This window comes from Aythya marila (assembly GCF_965140915.1).
Source record: "Aythya marila genome assembly, chromosome: 1".
Lineage (NCBI taxonomy): Eukaryota > Metazoa > Chordata > Aves > Anseriformes > Anatidae > Aythya > Aythya marila.
Genome location: NC_139042.1, coordinates 229,965 through 247,415, shown reverse-complemented (window position 1 = coordinate 247,415; position 17,451 = coordinate 229,965). Strand labels below are relative to the sequence as shown.

The window sequence follows — 17,451 nt, the reverse complement described above, 5'->3', positions numbered from 1 at the left end:
GCAACGGGAGCGGCCCCGCGCCCCCGGGCGGACCCCGGCCCGGCCCCGGCTGGGAGCGGCGCAGCTGCGGCAAACAGCCCCGGGCAGCCTGGGCAAACAGCGGGCGGCACCCGCCGGCAGCCGCTGCCCGGGCACCCGGGAATGCTGCGGGGAGCGGCCGGAACGGCCCCGGCAGGGCGGGGTGCGCGCCCCGAGCCTCCCGAGCGCTCTGAGACCCGCGAGCCCCCCGAGCCCCCCCAGCCCCCCGAGCCCCCCAAGCCCTCCGAGCCCTCCGAGCCCTTCGAGCCCCGGGGTCCCCGAGCCCCGGCCCCACGTGGGGTCCCTCGAACCCGGTTCCCGCTGCCGGCCGGCGGCCCCCGATGCTCCGCAGCCCCCCCGCGCCCTCCTGCCCCGCCACCCCCCGGTTCTCCCCGCGCCGCCGCCGCCGCTCTCCCCCGCTCCCCCCGGCTCCCCCCGGGCTCCCCCCGCTCCCTGCCGCTGCCGCGCCCCCGGCCCGCCCCGCGCCCCCGCCCCGCGCCCCCGCCGCCGGGCGCCGCCCCCGCTCACTCTCCCGGCGGCTCCGGAGCGAGCGGGGCGGCGCGGAGCCTCCTCCCGGGGCCGCCGCCGGTGCCGCCGCCGGGGTGGGCGCGATGGGCACGGGGCGGCTCTGACGGCGGCTCCGGCGGCGCCATGGACCCACGGCGCCTCAATGAGTCCCTGCAGGAGCTGCTCTGCCGCCCCGGGAACGGCACCGGCACCGGCACGGACACCGGCACCGGCTCCGGCTCCTCCTGGAACAGCTCCGCCTGCGACCTCCTCCGCAGGGGCCTCCGCGGGCCCCCGGCGCCCAAAGGTGAGACCGGGGCGGGGTGGGACGGGACGGGACCCGGCAGCCGCTCCGTCCCGCCGTGCGCCCCGTCTCCTGCCCGGCGCAACCCGGCGCGCCCGCGGTTCCCCCGTGTGCCCCAGCCCCGCCGGCCCCGGTGCCCGGTGCCCAGCACCCGGCAGCCCTGGAGCGCGGCTCGGGGCCGGGCTGTGCCCGCGCGAGGGCAGCGAAGGTGCCGGGCGGAGGCGGGCGCGGAGCCCCGCGGCGCGCAGCCCCGGCCCCGGTGCCCGTCGCTGGCCGCGCGGCCGGGGCTCGCTCAGCTCCCGGCGCGGTCACGTCCGAGCGCGGCCGGGGAGCGGGGGGCGCGGGGCTGCCAGCGCCCGGCCCCGGGGAGCGTCAGCACCGCCGCGACTCCGGCGCCCGCCCGCTGCCCGGGTGCTGGAGCCCAGCCTGGGTGGCGTCGTGCCCGCCGAGCCGCGCTGGGGAGGGAGAGCGCCCGGGCATCCTGGCACCGCGTCCGCTGCAGTGATGGCCGCGGGGACGTCCCGGCTCTGCCCACCACCAGACGCTTGCTAGGGCTGGTGAGAGCCCGGGCGCTTGGCTACCGTCCGCGGCCACACCGCCCTCGCCATGGCCGTTGCACCCAGACACGCACTTGACCACCTGTGACCCTGCTGCCCCGCAGACCTGGACCTGACAGTGCGCGTCCTGCTGTACGCGCTGATCTTTGTGCTGAGCATCTGCGGGAATGCCTTGGTCGTGGCCGTGCTGCTCCTGAACCGTCGCCTGCGCACCGTCACCAACTCCTTCCTGCTGTCCCTGGCGCTCAGTGACCTGATGCTGGCACTCTGCTGCATGCCCTTCACTCTCGTCCCCAACCTCATGGGCACCTTCATCTTCGGCGAGGCTGTCTGCAAGCTCATGGCCTACCTCATGGGTACGGTGGGTGGGGGACGGGGGGCTGTGCCGCGCCATGCTGTGGGCGCTGACCCTTGCTGCCCGCAGGCGTCTCCGTGTCGGTCTCCACCTTCAGCCTGGTGGCCATCGCCATCGAGCGGTACAGCGCCATCTGCAACCCGCTGCAATCCCGCGTGTGGCAGACACGCTCACATGCCTGCCGGGTCATTGCCAGCACCTGGCTCTTCTCGGCGCTGCTCATGCTGCCCTACGCCATCTACAGCACCACGCGGGCCGTGCCCGCCCGCGGCACCCGCCCAGCCCTCAGCCAGTGCACGCACGACTGGCCCAGCGAGCACGTCCGGCAGGCCTGGTGAGCTGGCCCCAGCCCCGCACCGTGCGCTCCTGCACCCAGCACAGCCGCTGCGGCAGGGCTGACAGAGGGGCTGCCATGCAACAGGTGCTGTCCTTTCAGGTACGTTCTGCTGCTTCTCATCCTCTTCTTCATCCCGGGTGTGGTGATGATCGTGGCTTACGGGCTCATCTCTCGTGAGCTCTATCGAGGGATCCGCTTTGAGTTGGACATCAAGGGGGAGGCTGCAGGTGAGGGGATGGGGAGCTGGGGACCTGCAGAGTCCTGCGGGACACAGCTCTGCTCAGCACCTCCTGCCTGGGGCAAGCAGCGGGGCTGGGCCCCCGGAGCTGCATCCCCTCCTGACACCTGTCGCATGCTGGGGAGGCCGTGCTGCTCCGTGCCTGGCGCTGCATGGGTCCGGGTGGTGCCATGGGGCTGGGGACGTGACCATGTCCCGCTCCACCCCCCACAGCCCAGCGCAATGGTGGCCCGGAGCCGGCACCTGCCTGCGATGAGGGAGATGGCTGCTACCTGCAGCTCTCCCGGCCAGGCGGTGCGCTGGAGCTGCGTGCACTGGGCACAGCAGGCGCACAGCAGGACCGGGCACGCATCAACAGTTCAGAGGCGAAGCTGGTGGCCAAGCGGCGTGTGATCCGCATGCTGGTGGTCATTGTGGCCATGTTCTTCCTCTGCTGGCTGCCCATCTTCACCGCCAACACCTGGCGTGCCTTTGCACCGCGGGCAGCCCAGCGCGCACTCTCGGGGACACCCATCTCCTTCATCCACCTCCTCTCCTACACCTCCGCCTGTGCCAACCCCCTCATCTACTGCTTCATGAACCGCCGCTTCCGCAAGGCCTTCCTGGGCACCTGCACCGGCTGCCGCCGCGCCTGCCCACGCCGCCCCCTCGATGAGGACGTGGCCAACGTCAACGCCTCACTCTCCAAGTTCAGCTACACCACTGTCAGCAGCCTCGGGCCCCCATGAGCCCAGCCCCGTGCCCCTCTGCCCCCGCCACCTCCCACTTGTGTCCTGACGCAGCTCCCTGTGCTTTGCGTCCCCTCTACCCCTCCAGCCTCAGTGGCACCGCCGTGCGCCCCCACCCCAACCTGTCCCGGGGCATCCCCCGCGCCTGCGGGCTCTGCACTGCGGCCCCGGGCTGAGCAGGGTGGCGGCGGCAGCCCCCGCGCTCCCCTCGCCCCGCCCGTGGGGCTGGAGGCCGGGGTGATGGGGGAAGCCCCCAGCCCAGCCCAGGCCCACCCCGCTCACTCCCCGCGGGCTGCGGCCGCAATAAAGCCTTTGCCTGGTGTCACCCGCTCCGCTTCTTCCCCCCCGCGCCCGGCACCGGGCAGCGCGGAGCACGGAGCCGGGCGGGGAGCGGCAGCGCCGGGAGCCCCGGGCCCGGCCCTCGGTGGGTCCGAGCCCCGGGACTGGGACGGCCCCGAGCGGGGGGAGCCTCGCGGGAGCAGGGGGGCAGCGCCCTCATGCTCCGCACCGGCACCGGGACGGGGACGGTCCCGAGCGGCTCGGCGCGGCTGGGGCAGCCCCAGAGCCCCGGGCGCTGCCGCCGTTCCTGCCTGGCCCCGGCTGCTCACACCCCCGCGTAGGTGTGTGCACACTCGTGTGCGTGCATGCACACGCAGCTGCTCGGGCTTGCACAGCCCTGCATGCTCGGGCACACAGCCCTGCACACACGCCTGTACCCCTGTGCACGCGCACACAGCTGCGCCTGGCACTTGCACACCCACACACACAGACACTCACACTCACACTCACACACAGACACAGACACACACTCACACACCCACCCACACACCCACACACCCACCCACACACCCACACACACACACACACACACACACACACACAAAAACACACACACACACACTCACACACCCCCCCGTGCCAGCACACGCACACAGCTGCGCCCCCCGGACACAAGCACAGCAGATCCCGTGGGCAGCAGGGCAGGACCCACGGGGGGGGGGGAGGTGTCCCCGTGGGCAGCAGCGGGGGGTCCCCACGGGCTGCCCATGCTGTGCCCCTGTTCAGACGGCGCCCACCGGGCTCCATCTGCCACAACCCCCCCGTTCTCCCCGTGACCCCGCAGTGCCCCAGGGGGGCTCCGCCTGGCCGTGACCCCACGCGACCCCGTCTCCGGGACTCCCCTCCGGGCCCCATCTCCCCTCGCCGCGTCCCGGTGCGCTCCGTCCCCGGCCGTGCCCCCGGTGGGGCCGCACCCCGCGGGACTACATCTCCCGTCGTGCCCCGCGGGGCGCCCCGCCCCCCTCCCACGCGCTCAGGCCCCGCCCCCTGTCCCCGGCCCCGCCCCGTTCCCTCCCGGCCCCGCCCCGCTCGGAGCCGTCCCGGCCATGGCGGTGGGCGCGGGCCGGGCCCCGCCGCTGGCCCTGGCCCTGGCCCTGGCCCTGGCCCTGGCGCTGCCGCTGTCGGTGGCGCTGTCGCCGCCCGGGGCCGCGCTGCTGGAGGCGGCGGGGCCGCGCTGGGGCTGGCGCAACCTGACGTGCCCGGGCTGCCGCCTGCTCTTCGGGGCGCTCGACCTGGCGCTGCAGGTGCCGGGGGAACCGGGACGGGGAGGGGGGGAGCGGGGGAGAGGGGAGGGCACCGGGACGGGGGGGAGGGGACGGGACGGGACGGGACGGGACGGGACGGGACGGGAGGGGACGGGACGGGAGGGGAGGGCACCGGGACCGGAGGGCACTGGGACGGGACGGGGGGCGGAGGGGAGGGGACGGGGGAGGAGGGCACCGGGAGGGCGAGGGGAGGGCACCGGGACGGGACGGGGGGGGAGGCAAGGGGGAGAGGGGAAGGGACGGGACGGGACGGGAGGGCACCGGAGGGGAAGGGCACCGGGACGGGACGGGACGAAAGGGGAAGGGGAAGGGAAAGGGGAAGGGGAAGTGGGGGGCACCGGGGCTGGAGGGCACCGGGACGGGACGGGACGGGGAGGCAGCAGCACGGGGCTAGGGCCAGGGCCGGGAGGAGGCCGAGGCCGGGGCTGGACGGGAACGGGCAGAGCGGGGCCAGCGAGGTCGGGGCCGGGGCCGGGAGGGCGCAGGGAAGGGAGCAGCGAGGCCGGGGCAGGGCCGGGGCCTCGTGACAGCCGCTGTCGGGACGGGACGTGCCTGGGGGTGGTCACGGGACGGGGACGGGGACGGGACGGGGGCAGCCGGGGACAGGGACAGGTGCTGGGGCCCGGAAGGGGAAGGGGAACCCGGCCGAGGCCGCCCGCTTCCCCCGGGGCCGGGTGCCGGCGGCGCGAGGAACAGCGCGTGCCCATCGCCCACCGCAGCTGGAGCCCAACGTGGCGCGCGTGGGGCGCGTGGCGGCGGGGCTGTGCCAGGAGCTGCGGCTGGCGCGCCCCGAGATCTGCCGGCAGGCCGTGCAGCTCTTCCAGCGCGACGTGGTGGCCGCCTGGGCCCGCTCCGTGCTGCGGCCGGCCGAGGCCTGCGGGCTGCTGCTGGGCCCGCGCTGCGGCCACTGGGACATCTACGGCGCCTGGAACGTCTCCCTGCCCGCCGCCCCCAAGCCGCCGGTGCGGCCCCCGGCGCCCCCGCCGCCCGGCGCGCCCAGCGCCCGCGTCCTCTTCCTCACCGACCTGCACTGGGACCGGCTCTACACCCCGGGCAGCGATCCTGCCTGCCCCGACCCGCTCTGCTGCCGCGGCGCCGCCCGCCCCGGCCCCGGCGGCGCTGGCTTCTGGGGCGAGTACAGCAAGTGCGACCTGCCGCTGCACACCATCGCGGGGCTGCTGGCCCAGCTGCGCCACGCCGGCCCCTTCGCCGCCGCGTACTGGACGGGCGACATCCCGGCACACAACGTCTGGCAGCAGCGCCGCGAGGACCAGCTGCTGGCCCTGCGCACCGTCACCGCGCTGTTGCGCCAGCACCTGGGCGCCCTGCCCGTCTACCCGGCCGTGGGCAACCACGAGGCCACCCCCGTCAATGCCTTTCCCCCACCCTACGTGCACGGCAACCAGTCCTCGGCGTGGCTGTACGACGCGATGGCTGAGGCCTGGCAGGACTGGCTGCCCCCGCCGGCGCTGGAGACCCTCCGGTGGGGCGGCCGCACAGGGAGCGAGGGGCTGGGGGGGCTCTGGGCTGGCTGGGGGGCACAGGGGCAAGGAGCTTGTAGGGCACGGAGGGACTACTGGTGGGAGGGTGCTTGGACAGGCTGAGGGGTGCAGACCAGGGGCACACAGGTGCGTGGGGCAGACGTGAGGGGAGGAAGGGCGGGGGGGTGTCTGAGGCACTGCAGGCTGCTGGGGGACGTGTGCCAGACACACGGGGATAGCAGAGCCCCGGGCAGTCAGCGCTGACACCCCCCCTTCCCTGCAGAGCCGCTGGCTTCTACACGGTGCAGGTATGGCCCGGGCTGCGCCTCGTCTCGCTCAACATGAACTTCTGCTCCCAGGCCAACTTCTGGCTGCTCATCAACTCCACCGACCCCGCGGGGCAGCTGCAGTGGCTCGTGGGCGTTCTGGAGGCCGCCGAGCAGCAGGGGGAGAAGGTGGGCAGCAGCAGGGTGGGGGGGGTCCCGGGGCCCCGCTACCCCTGTGCACCCCCCACCAGCTCCCCCTCTCCTGGCTGCTGCCCCCAGGTGCACATCATCGGGCACATCCCTCCGGCCCACTGCCTGCGGAGCTGGAGCTGGAACTACTACCGCATCGTCAACAGGTCAGCCTGCGGAGGACCCGCTCTGTGCCGGGGCCCTGCTGCGCCTGGTGCCATCAGGAGGCCAAGGGCGAGGGCCGGGTGGGAGCCGGCGCCAGCGGGTGCCGTGGGTGCAGCAGCCAGGCTGGTGCAACAAGTCCCGGGAGCAGTGGTGCCGCGGGGTGGGGCCAGCCCCAGGCAGCGCCGCGGGGCAGGGGACGGGGTCTGGAGCTGGCTGCGCTCACCCCTGCTGCCCCACGCGCAGGTTTGAAGGCACCATCGCAGCACAGTTCTTCGGGCACACACACGTGGACGAGTTTGAGATGTTCTACGATGAGGAGACCCTGACGCGTCCCGTCTCTGTGGCCTTCGTGGCACCCAGCGTCACCACCTACATCAACCTCAACCCCGGTGAGCGCTCCATCCCCTCCCATCCCCTCCTCCCGCTCTGGCTGTGGAGCTGCCCCACAAACCCCGACTGCTGCCCCCAGGCTACCGCGTGTACGAGGTGGACGGCGCCTACAACGGCAGCTCCCACGCCGTGCTGGACCACGAGACGTTCATCCTCAACCTCACCGAGGCCAACGTGCCTGGGGCAGAGCCGCACTGGCAGCGCCTCTACCGCGCCCGTGAGGCCTACGGGATGGCCACCGCCTTCCCCGCCGACTGGGACCTGCTCATCCGCCGCTTCCAGGATGACGAGCACCTCTTCCAGCGCTTCTGGTACCACTTCCACAAGGGCCACCCGCCCCGCGAGCCCTGCCTGGAGGCCTGCAAGGCGGCCCTGCTCTGTGCGCTGCGCACCGGCCGCTCAGCCGACCCCAGCCTCTGCCGGGTGCTGCGCCCAGCCCGGCCTTTCCGGCAGATCCTGCAGCTCTGGCGGCAGCGGCAGCTCTGCTGAGCCCGGGGCTGGCAGCGGCGCCAGGGGACACGTGGGGATGGGGACAGATACTCACCCACACTGTGGGATGGGAAGGGGCCCCATCCTGGCTGCACGGGGCCACCACTTGGCCCTGCACTCCCACTGGTGGCAGCCCCAGCTGGCTGCATAATAAAGGTTGGTGATGGAGAGAGCCGGCTGCTGGCCCTGGGGGGCCAGGAACCTCGTTCCAGCGGTGTGGAGCCAAGGGATGCTGCAGGGAAGGGGCTGGGCCGGGCTGGTGGAATGGGTTTATTAATTATTTAGTACAACACAGATCTTTGTTACAGCAGGAGGGGCAGCTCCGGAGCTGGGCAGCCCCGGCAGGGCCCCCGCACTGCAGGTTAGACCGCATGCATCGGGCAGGCAGCCTGCGCCCTGGCTGGGCAGCGCCCGTCCCAGGAGGCGGCGAGGCCGCCCCGTGCACGGGACAGGGCCCCGGGCCCGGCCCTGCCACCCCGAGGGCACGCACGAGCACAGGGACCCACGCGTGGGACGCAGCTGCCACCCGCCCGGGGACACTCACACACACACACGTGCCCCGGCGCAGGCATGCGCCCCACGGCACCCGGTGCAGCTGCCCCGTCCCAGTCCCGTCCTGGTTGCGGCAGGCAGGAGCGTGGGGCGGGCAGGGGTCTGGTCACTCCCCTCTGCTCTGATCACGGCGTCTGTGCCCCCAGGCGCTTGGGCTTCAGGCTGCCCAGCAGGGTCTGCACGCCCTTGCGGACGGTGGAGCCCACCCGGCGGGCCACTGAGTCAGCAGGCGGCGCGGGCAGGCAGGAGCTGGAGGCCTGGGGCCGGGCGTCCAAGCACTTCTGGTAGCGCAGCTGGGGACAGGGGGTGAGCGGGGCCACGGGGGTGCAGGGGGGGGGGGCGCGGGGCTGGGGACACTCACCATGCAGGCAGCCTGCAGCGCCTCGCTCAGCCCCGCCGCGTTGGGCTCACACCAGACCATGTGGCAGCGGAAGGCGCCGGGGGCGCTGGCCATGATGAAGGCGAAGGAGCGGACGTCCCGGCCCACGCCCATGAAGGAGAGGAACCGCACGCGGCACTCGCACAGCACCGCCTCCGTCTGCGGGCACAGCGCCGGGCTCAGCACCGGGACGGGGACGGGGAAGGGGACGGGGATGGGGACGGGGCTGCCGCACCTGCTCGTGGGTGATGGTGAGCGTGGCAGGGGCCACGTTGACCACGATGGGGGTCCAGTGCTCTTTGCTGCTGGTGGCCAGCGCCGCCTCCAGCGCCGCGTTGATGACGTCCATGCCTGGGACAGGCAGGTGGGGGCTCAGGGCGGGCAGGGGGGAAGAGGGCCCCATTCCCGGTGTGGGGCACACCCCAACACCAGCCTCCCTCCACGGCCCCCCAGGCTCACCCACGGGCTTGGTGACAGGTACGCAGCCCAGGTAGCAGACCGGGAACTTCTGCACCACCTCGCTCTTGGGCACCGGGAACTCCACTGCGGGCACGGGGCAGGGTCACAGCGCATACCCCGAGCGTCCCCCCTGCACCAGCTGCACCCAACAGCCCCACAGCCAGCCCACGCACAGCCTGCTGCCCCCCCTGCCTGCCCTGTGCGCCCACCCACACGGCCCCTGCAGCCCCGTGGTACTGCCACTGTGCAGCCCCCAGCCCCCCCTGCATGCACGGGCTGGACACAGCTGGTCCCCAGGTGCCTGTGCCCCCCACCCTGGGCCCCTGCCATACCCTGGAAGGGGATCTCCACCATCCTGGAGGAGTCCATGGAGAGGCCGTTAGCCAGCGCCCGGGCGCTTCGCCGCTCCACCATGATCTGGGGAGAGCAGGGGGGCCACGGACCCCCCCCAGCCTGTCACGATGCAGCCCCCAACCTCTGCCCGGCACAGGCAGCCGGGGGACAGAGGGGTGAGGGGAGCACCCAGGGCAGCCCTGGGCTCACCTGGGAGCAGACCTCATGCAGGCTGGTGGCGATGTCCTTGGCGGGGCTCTCGCAGCGGAAGACATGGCACTTGAGCATCTGCGTCAGCTGGTCCCGGGCCACGTAGGCGAAGTCCCTGCAAGGAGGGGCTGCGCTCAGGGACCCCTCACAGGCCACCAGGGCCCCTGCCCCCCGCCCACAAGGAGTGGGCCACCGCCACCAAGGCCCCCCAGCACAGCGTGGGCAGAGGCTGGGGACACGCGGCGCTGCCATACCTCTCCCTGGGTGCCCGGCCAGAGCAGCAGGAGAGAGCCAGAAAACAGAGTCAGGGGGGCTGGGCGCACACACGCACACCCAGCACGGGGCAGCACCCAGCCCACGGGACCCCCACCTGCCCCAGGACCCCACAACCTGAGAGTACGGGGACCCCCCACACACCCAGCATGCCGACAGATGCACCCAGCACCCCGCACGCGCAGGACGCCCCCACACCCCCCAGTTCGGGGACCCACCCCACACCTCAGCTCTGGACAAATGCCTGCACCCGGCGTGCCAAGACACCTGTGTGTGTGCACCCCGCTCTGTACCAGCCCTGCGCACCCCACGGGGACCCCTGCATGCCCCCTGCGTTCCCAGGAGACCCTGAACAGCCCTTGGCCCCGCGCCCCCACCTGCCACTGTCACGCCCCACGCCCCAGACACGGATGCTGGCCACGGGCTGTGCGTGCAGCAGGGTCTGGTCCTGCGGGTCCACCAGCTTCAGCGTCTGGCTCTGCAGGAGCAGCAGCATGGCCCGGCCCTGGGGGGGGGCCGTGTCAGGCCAGGGGCAGCCTGGGGTGAGGGGTGCAGGGACAGAGCACGGCATGCAGGGCAGAGAGGGGATGTGCTGGGGGCCAGGGGTGATGCTGTGCTTGGGGAGGGAGGCACTCACCCCCCCCCAGGCACCCGGCGCTCCGTGCTGGTGCAGGGACAGCTGGCGGATGCAGTTGTTGACGGCGACGCTGCTCCTCCCGGGTGCCAACTCCTCCTCGCTCATCTCCACCCAGCCCAGCGAGCGCACAGGGAAGCTCTGCGGGGCACGGCCCGGGTGGGCGCAGTCTGGCTCCCACCAGCCCCATGCACCGGAGGGGGGCCAGGGGCAGCACCCCGTCCAGCCAAGCCCCCCCCCACAGTGGCAACAGCACAGCCACCGCCCCAGGGCCCCCACGTCCCCACGACACCGGGGCAGAAGGGGCCAGGGGAGCTGGGCAGGAGCCCCCCACCAGGGCGGCCCCACTCAGCCCCCGCTGTCCCAGCCTACCTTGGAGCCCGGCTCGTCCTCCTCAGCCAGGGCCGCACTGCAAGAGTGGGGCTGTCACCGCCTGCCGCCGGCTGCCACCAGCTGCTCCCTGCGCACGGGGAACCCTGCGCCCAGCTTGGTCAACGCAGCCCCCACCAAGCCCCCAAACCCCCACCTGATGCCCGGCGAGGCCGGGTCTGGTGCCGGTGGCTCCGCGTCCTGCACTCCAGGCTCGCCATCGGCCTCCTCTGCCGTGGGGTCCTGGGAAGGAGAGAGGGTGGCAGGGCCGGGCGCAGCAGGCGACGTCCCCGGCCCTGACAGCCCCTCACCTTCCAGAAATCGCCATCGCCGAAGCGTTCAGCCGGAGCGAAGCCCGTCCAGGCGAGCTGTGGGCAGAGCGGAGGGCTCAGGACAAACGCCGTGGGGCAGCTCCACAGCCCGTGCTCCCCGACTCACCGGCTGCTCCTCGCAGGGGGTGCTGCCCTGGGAGCCGCGGGCGAGCCCCGCCGGGGGCTCCCACTGCGTGGTGCCAGTGGGGATGTGCCAGTAGTAGGTGCCCGAGGTGTCCTGCACCCGCATCCATCCCGCAGGCAGGTCCGAGTCCGTCTCGAAGGAGTTCCGGGTCCAGAAGGAGTCTGGGGAGCAGGGGGGGAGCCGAGGCTGGGACCCCTGCAGCCCCACGCAGCCGGGCGGGGACCCCGGGGTGGTCGCCATGTGGGGGGAGCTGCCACGCAGCGGGGGGGCACAGCCAGACAGGGCAGAGACCCCGCTGCCATAAGGAGTCCCGATGGCCACCAGGATGGGGCCAGGCCAGGAGGGACACCCGAACACTGCCCAGCAGGGCGATGGCCACGAGGCCCTCGCTGTGCTCGGTGCCCCCCAGCACCCGCAGATCCCATCCCGCAGCCCCCGCCACGCCGTGGGGCCGTCACACCAGGGCCCCCCTCCCAGCCCCTGCCCCTCGGGACCCCCATCCCCGGCACCCCGCGCCCACCCCCCCCGTACCCCGGGGCTCGCGGCCGTTCCCTGCGGCCCCTCCCGGGGGGGGGGGCTCGGGGCAGCGCTCACCTGGGCCCTGCTGGTCCAGGCGTTGCCCCGGCAACCGCTGACGGCATCGCCAGGGGCCGCCACTGGGATGCGCCGGGGGGGGGGGCGGGGATGCGCAGATGGGGGGGGCTGGGACCGGGATGGGGAGGGAGGGAGGGGGCGACAGGGACAGCAGGGGCCGTGCGGAGGGGGCCGGGGGGGCTATGTGGGGCAGCCGGGGGTCGGGGGCACAGGGACGGGGGGTGAGGTGGGTGGGGACGGGCAGCTGGGGCACCGTGGGGGACCCCCGCGGCCGGGGGGGGCAATGGGGAGCGCATGGGGACGCGCAGACAGGAGGGTGCTGGGTGACCGCAATGGGACAGCACAACACGGGGCACGGCACGGGATGGATGGATGGATGGATGGATGGATGGATGGATGGATGGATGGATGGATGGATGGATGTGTGACCAGCACGGGGGGGGCACAGCCCGGCCGGGGGCCACCATGCAGAAGGGAGCGATGCAGTGCGCATGCCACGGAGCCGTGGGCAGGGGGCAGGGCTGGGGGCAGCAGTGGGTGCAAGGCTGGGGAGGGCAGACAAAGACGTGGGGCTGAGAGGAGCAGGATGGGCACAGCAGGATGGGGACAGCAGGATGGGCACAGCAGGAGGGGGCACTGCAGGAGGGGGCAGCTGGATGGGCACAGTGGGATGGGGGCAGCGGGATGGGGGCACAGCAGGATGGGGACAGCAGGATGGGGACAGCAGGAGGGGGGCAGCAGGAGGGGGGCACAGTAGGATGGGGCACTGCAGGATGGGGGCACAGCAGGATGCGGGCACAGCAGGATGGGCACAGCAGGATGGGCACAGCAAGATGAGCACAGCAGGATAGGGGCAGCAGGAGGGGGGCAGCAGGAGGGGGGCAGCAGGATGGGGGCACAGCAGGAGGGGCACAGCAGGATGGGGGCACAGCAGGATGGGGCATAGCAGGATGGGGGCAGCAGGAGGGGGGCACAGCAGGAGGAGCACAGCAGAAGGGGGCAGCACACTGGGCTGGGGGCTGCAGGGGCAGCTGTGGCACAGGCAAGCGGGCACACACGGGGCCCACCTGCGTCGTCGGGGGAGCTGCCGGCCGGGCTGCCCTGGCTGAGCGTGGCCCAGCTGGAGTCCTCGTCGCTGGCGGTGCCGCTGCGCGCCCCGAAGAGCCGGCTGGCGCTGCGGCCCTGCTCACGCGGCGCCCGCTCCCCGCTGGGCTCTGACTCGGCCGTGGCGGGGTCGCTCTGCACCGGGGTGGAGTCCCCGTCCCCATCCTCCGCGTCGTCCCCGTCGTCATCCTCCTCCTCGTCCTCCTCCTCCTCGGGGGCGCCCCGCAGGTCGATGAGCAGGGCCCCTCTGCCGGCGGCGTTGCGGGCGTTGCGTGCGGCCACCTCCAGCTCCTCGGGGGGGGGGCCCAGCTCGTTGCGGTTCTGGTCCCGCTCGGCTGCCCGGCGCAGCTGGTTCTGGCCCTCCTTCACCCACTTGGCATTAGCGGGCTCCTCGCCGGCCTGGGGGGCTGGGCCCCCGCCGCCTCCCAGCTCCGTGCTGCCATGGAGGTGGTGGCCGTGGGGCGAGCCGGGGGGGGCCTTGGCCGGCAGCAGCTCCCCGTGCTCGGGGGGGCCCTGCAGCGCCAGGCTCAGCCCCAGGCAGCTGTTGTCGTTGGCCAGGTCGCTGCGCTTGCTCAGGGACCCCGACATCGCGGGGCCTGGGGACAGCAGAGACGGGGGCAGGACCAGCGTCACCACGGGGAGCGGCTGCCACGGGGCCAGCACCGCCCGTGGGGCCGGCATCGCCCGTGGGGCCCCCCCACGGGGCCAGCCCCATCCCTCACCTGCGGTGGCGGAGGCTCCTACAGCCCCCGGGGCGCCAGCTCCTCCGTGTCCATGGGGCCTGCGGGCAGGGGGCACTGGGGACAGCGGGGGCGGCGGTGGCGGTGGGGGTGCCCCCCCTGGCCCCCTGCCCTTCCCCAGCCGCCCCCCGGCCCCGGGACGCCCTCACCCCTCGGCGGCCCCGCAGCCGCGACCCTGCCCCACGCACCGTGGGGCTCGGCCCCGCAGCGCCCCAGGGCCCGGTGCTGCCCGGCTCCCACGGCCGAGCCCGGCCCCCCGCAGCCGCCCCCAGCCCCCGGGCCCCGTCCCCGTCCCCGTCGCGGTGCCCCCGCTGCGCCGGGCCCGGAGCCGCACTCGCCCGACCCCCGGTCCCAGCCCCCCCCCCGGCGCAGCCCCCGGGGGGAGCGGCCCCGCTGCGGCCCCTCCGGTACCTGCGGCGGCTCCGCTGCCGGGGGGGCGGGGGGGGTCGGCTTCCGCTTCCGAGGGCGGGGCGGAGCGGAGCGGGCACGGCGCGGTGCGGGGCGCTGCGGGGCGGCGCGAGATGCTGCAGCGCGGGGCGGCGCGGGATGCTGCGGGGCGGCACGGCACGGCTCGGCACGGGATGGCACGGCACGGCTCGGCACGGCTCGGCAAGGCACGGCTTGGCACGGCACAGCTCGGCACGGCATGGCACGGCACGGCACGGCACGGGGTGGGATGGCACGGCACGGGCTGACACGGCGCGGTGCGGCACGAGGGTGCTGGGGCAGCACCGCACGGTGCAGCTTGGTACGGCACGGAGCAGGGTGGCTCGGCTCGGCCCGGCTCGGCACCGGGCAGCAGAGGGCAGCACGGAACAACCCGGAGCGGCGGGGAGCGGTGCGGGCAGCACGGGGCAGCGCCTGGGTGCACAGCCCGGCACGGCACGGCGCGTGACAGCGGGTATCAGTGCGGCACGGCACGGCACGGCATGGCACGGCATGGCACAGCACGGCGTGTGACAGGGGGTATCAGTGCGGCACGGCACGGCATGGCACGGCAGCAGGGCCCCGCAGAGCCGCTCGCCCAGCCCCACGTCCCGGCGGCTGCTGGAGCCCCCGCGGAGGAGCCCCCAGCCCCTCTCTGGGCAGCCTGTGCCAGGGCTCCGGCACCCGCCCGGCACAGCAGTGCTGCCTGGGGCCCAGAGGGCACCTCCTGGGGATGGACCCCCCCTGGGGCTAGGGCGCTGCTCAGCTCCTGCTTAAAACCAGCTCCAGCTCGATGCACAAGTCCATGGGGCCCGATGGGATCCATCCCAGGGTACTCAGAGAGCTGGCTGATGTCATCACAAGACCCCTCACAATTATTTTTCAACAGTATGGGGAATCTGGAGAGGTCCCAGTCGACTGGAAGCTGGGAAACGTTGTCCCAGTTTTCAAGAAGGGCAAGAAAGAAGACCCTGGTAATTACAGGCCTGAGTCTCACTTCAGTGCCTGGTAAAAATCATGGAGAAAACTGTTCTGGGAGTTATTGGAAAGCACAAAGTCATAGGCAACAGCAGGTTCATGAGGGGAAGGTCCTGCATAAAGAACTCAATTTCCTTTTATGACAAGGTTACCCACCTAGTTGATCAAGGGAAGACAGCTGATGTAATCTTTCTGGATTTCAGCAAAGCGTTTGGTTTCTCACAGTGTCCTTCAGGACTAAATGTCCAGCATACAGCTAGACAAGTACCTAATGTGATGGGTGAACAACTGGCTGGTGGGTCGGGCTCAAAGGGTGCTAGTAAATGGGGTTACATCAGGCTGACGGCCAGTCGCTAGTGGGGTTCCCCAAGGCTCCATTTTGGGGCCAGTTCTCTTTGATGTTTCCATTGAAATGCCTTTGATGTAGGACTTGAAGGTGTTTTGAGTAAGCTTGCAGACGACACTAGGAGGAGCTAGACGACACGATGGAGGAGCTGTTGACTCTGCTGGGGGTAGAGAGGCTTTGCAGAGATCTGGACAAATCAGAGTTGGGCCATCACAAAATGCATGAAGTTTAACAAGAGCAAGTGCCATGTCCTGCAGATGGGACAGGGCAACCCTGGCTATACGTACAGACTGGGGGACGAGAGGCTGGAGAGCAGCCCCACAGAGAGGGGTCTGGGGGTTCTGGTTGTCAGCACATTGAATACAAGTCAACAGCGTGCCCTGGCAGCCGAAAGGGTACCCCAGGGTACCTGGAGGTATGCCCCAGGCATGGCACTGGCCTCTCCTTGAGTGCTGCATGCAGCTTTGGGCACCACAATATAAGGACAGAAAACTATTAGAAAGCGTCCAAAGGAGGGCTACAAAGATGGGAAAGGGTCTGAAGGGCAAGATGCATGAGGAGGAGCTGAAGTCACTTTGTTTGTTCAGGCCACAGAAGAGGAGGCTGGGGAGAGGCCTCATGGCGGCCTGCAGCCCCCTCACAAGGGGAGGCCTCATGGCGGCCTGCAGCCCCCTCACGAGGGGAGTGGAGGGGCAGGCACTGAGCTCTGCTCTCTGGGGACAGCGACAGGACCCGAGGGGACGGCATGGAGCTGGGACAGGGGAGGGTCAGGCTGGGGGTTGGGGAAAGGTTCTGCACCCAGAGGTGGTCGGGCACTGGGACAGGCTGCCCAGGTCACGGCACCGAGCTGCTGGAGTTCAGGGAGCATGTGGACAACGCTCTCAGACATCGAGTTTGATTTTGGGGTAGTCCTCTGGGGAGCCAGGAGTCGGACTCGATAATCCTTGTGGGTCCCTTCCAACTCAGGATATTCTATGATTCCATGAACTCCAGGAGGTTCCTGTCAGCCCTTTTCTCCAGCCTGTCCAGGTCCCTCCGGATGGCAGCACAAGCCATTCAGCTGCTCCCTCCCAGTTTTGTGTCATCTGCAGATTTGCTGAAGATGGGCTCACTGTGCACCACACAGTAAGAAATGCTTCCTGGTGTTCAGACAGAACCTCCTGTGCTCCAGCTTGTGTCCACTGCCTCTTGTCCTGGCACTACCACAGAAAAGAGCTGGGCTCCAACATCTTTGCACCCTCCCTTCAGGTATTTACAGACACTGATGAGATTCCCAAGCTTTCTCTTCTCCGGGCTGTACAGTGCCAGCTCTCTCAACCTCTCCTCCTATCAGAGATGGTACAGTCCCTTCAGCATCTTTATGTCCACCAGGCCCCCCAGGTCCGTTTCTGTCAGGGAGCATTCCACCTTGGGAGCTCCCAGCATGTCCTGGTGCCTGGACTTGTTCCTCCCCAGGGGCAGGACTTTGCACTTCTTGGTGAACTCCACGACGTTTCTGTCATCCCATTCCTCCAGCCAGTCCAGGTCCCTCTGGAGGGCAGCACAACCCCCTGGTGTATCCGCCACTCCTCTCAGTTTTGTGCCATCTGCAGCCTTGCTGAGGTTACACTCTGCCCCATCACCCAGACCATTAATGAAGATATTAAACAGGACTGGACATGGTATTGACCCCCAGGACTCATTACTGGCCTCCAACTAGGCTGCACCACTGACCATTACACTCTGTGTCCTGTCATTCAGCCTGTTTTCTATCTACCTCACTGTCTGCCCATCCAGCCCATACGTCACCAGCTTGTCTGTGAGGATCTTATGGAGCACAGCGTCAAACGCTTAACTGAAGTCTAGGCAGACTATATCCACTACATTCCCCTTTTCTATCAGGCCAGTCACTTCATCATAGAAGCTTCTCAAGTTGGTCAAGCATGAGTTTCCCTTGGTGAATCCATGCTGACTGCTCCTGGTGATGTTCT

At 71.1% G+C, this 17,451-nt stretch overlaps 3 protein-coding genes across 3 annotated transcripts; 2 read left to right on the top strand and 1 right to left on the bottom strand.

Moving 5' to 3' along the window:
* Positions 1-584: 584 nt before the first annotated feature.
* Positions 585-3,414, top strand: CCKBR (cholecystokinin B receptor). The gene is made up of 5 exons (XM_082751575.1): positions 585-832; positions 1,491-1,742; positions 1,811-2,075; positions 2,178-2,305; positions 2,530-3,414. Exons 1-5 carry the CDS (start codon positions 670-672, stop codon positions 3,042-3,044), a joined length of 1,323 nt encoding a protein of 440 aa, XP_082607701.1. The 5' UTR covers positions 585-669; the 3' UTR covers positions 3,045-3,414.
* Positions 3,415-4,411: 997 nt separating this feature from the next.
* Positions 4,412-7,798, top strand: SMPD1 (sphingomyelin phosphodiesterase 1). The gene is made up of 6 exons (XM_082752593.1): positions 4,412-4,627; positions 5,368-6,131; positions 6,413-6,584; positions 6,675-6,751; positions 6,993-7,138; positions 7,219-7,798. Exons 1-6 carry the CDS (start codon positions 4,430-4,432, stop codon positions 7,626-7,628), a joined length of 1,767 nt encoding a protein of 588 aa, XP_082608719.1. The 5' UTR covers positions 4,412-4,429; the 3' UTR covers positions 7,629-7,798.
* Positions 7,799-7,891: 93 nt separating this feature from the next.
* On the bottom strand, positions 7,892-14,169 carry APBB1 (amyloid beta precursor protein binding family B member 1). The gene is given in 15 exon segments (XM_082751942.1): positions 7,892-8,473; positions 8,542-8,790; positions 8,792-8,910; positions 9,019-9,102; positions 9,351-9,435; positions 9,562-9,676; positions 10,212-10,339; positions 10,472-10,609; positions 10,841-10,877; positions 10,995-11,080; positions 11,149-11,205; positions 11,276-11,454; positions 12,955-13,587; positions 13,714-13,772; positions 14,143-14,169. Coding segments are annotated over 13 exon segments (2,070 nt in total). The 5' UTR covers positions 13,580-13,587; positions 13,714-13,772; positions 14,143-14,169; the 3' UTR covers positions 7,892-8,305.
* Positions 14,170-17,451: the final 3,282 nt, after the last annotated feature.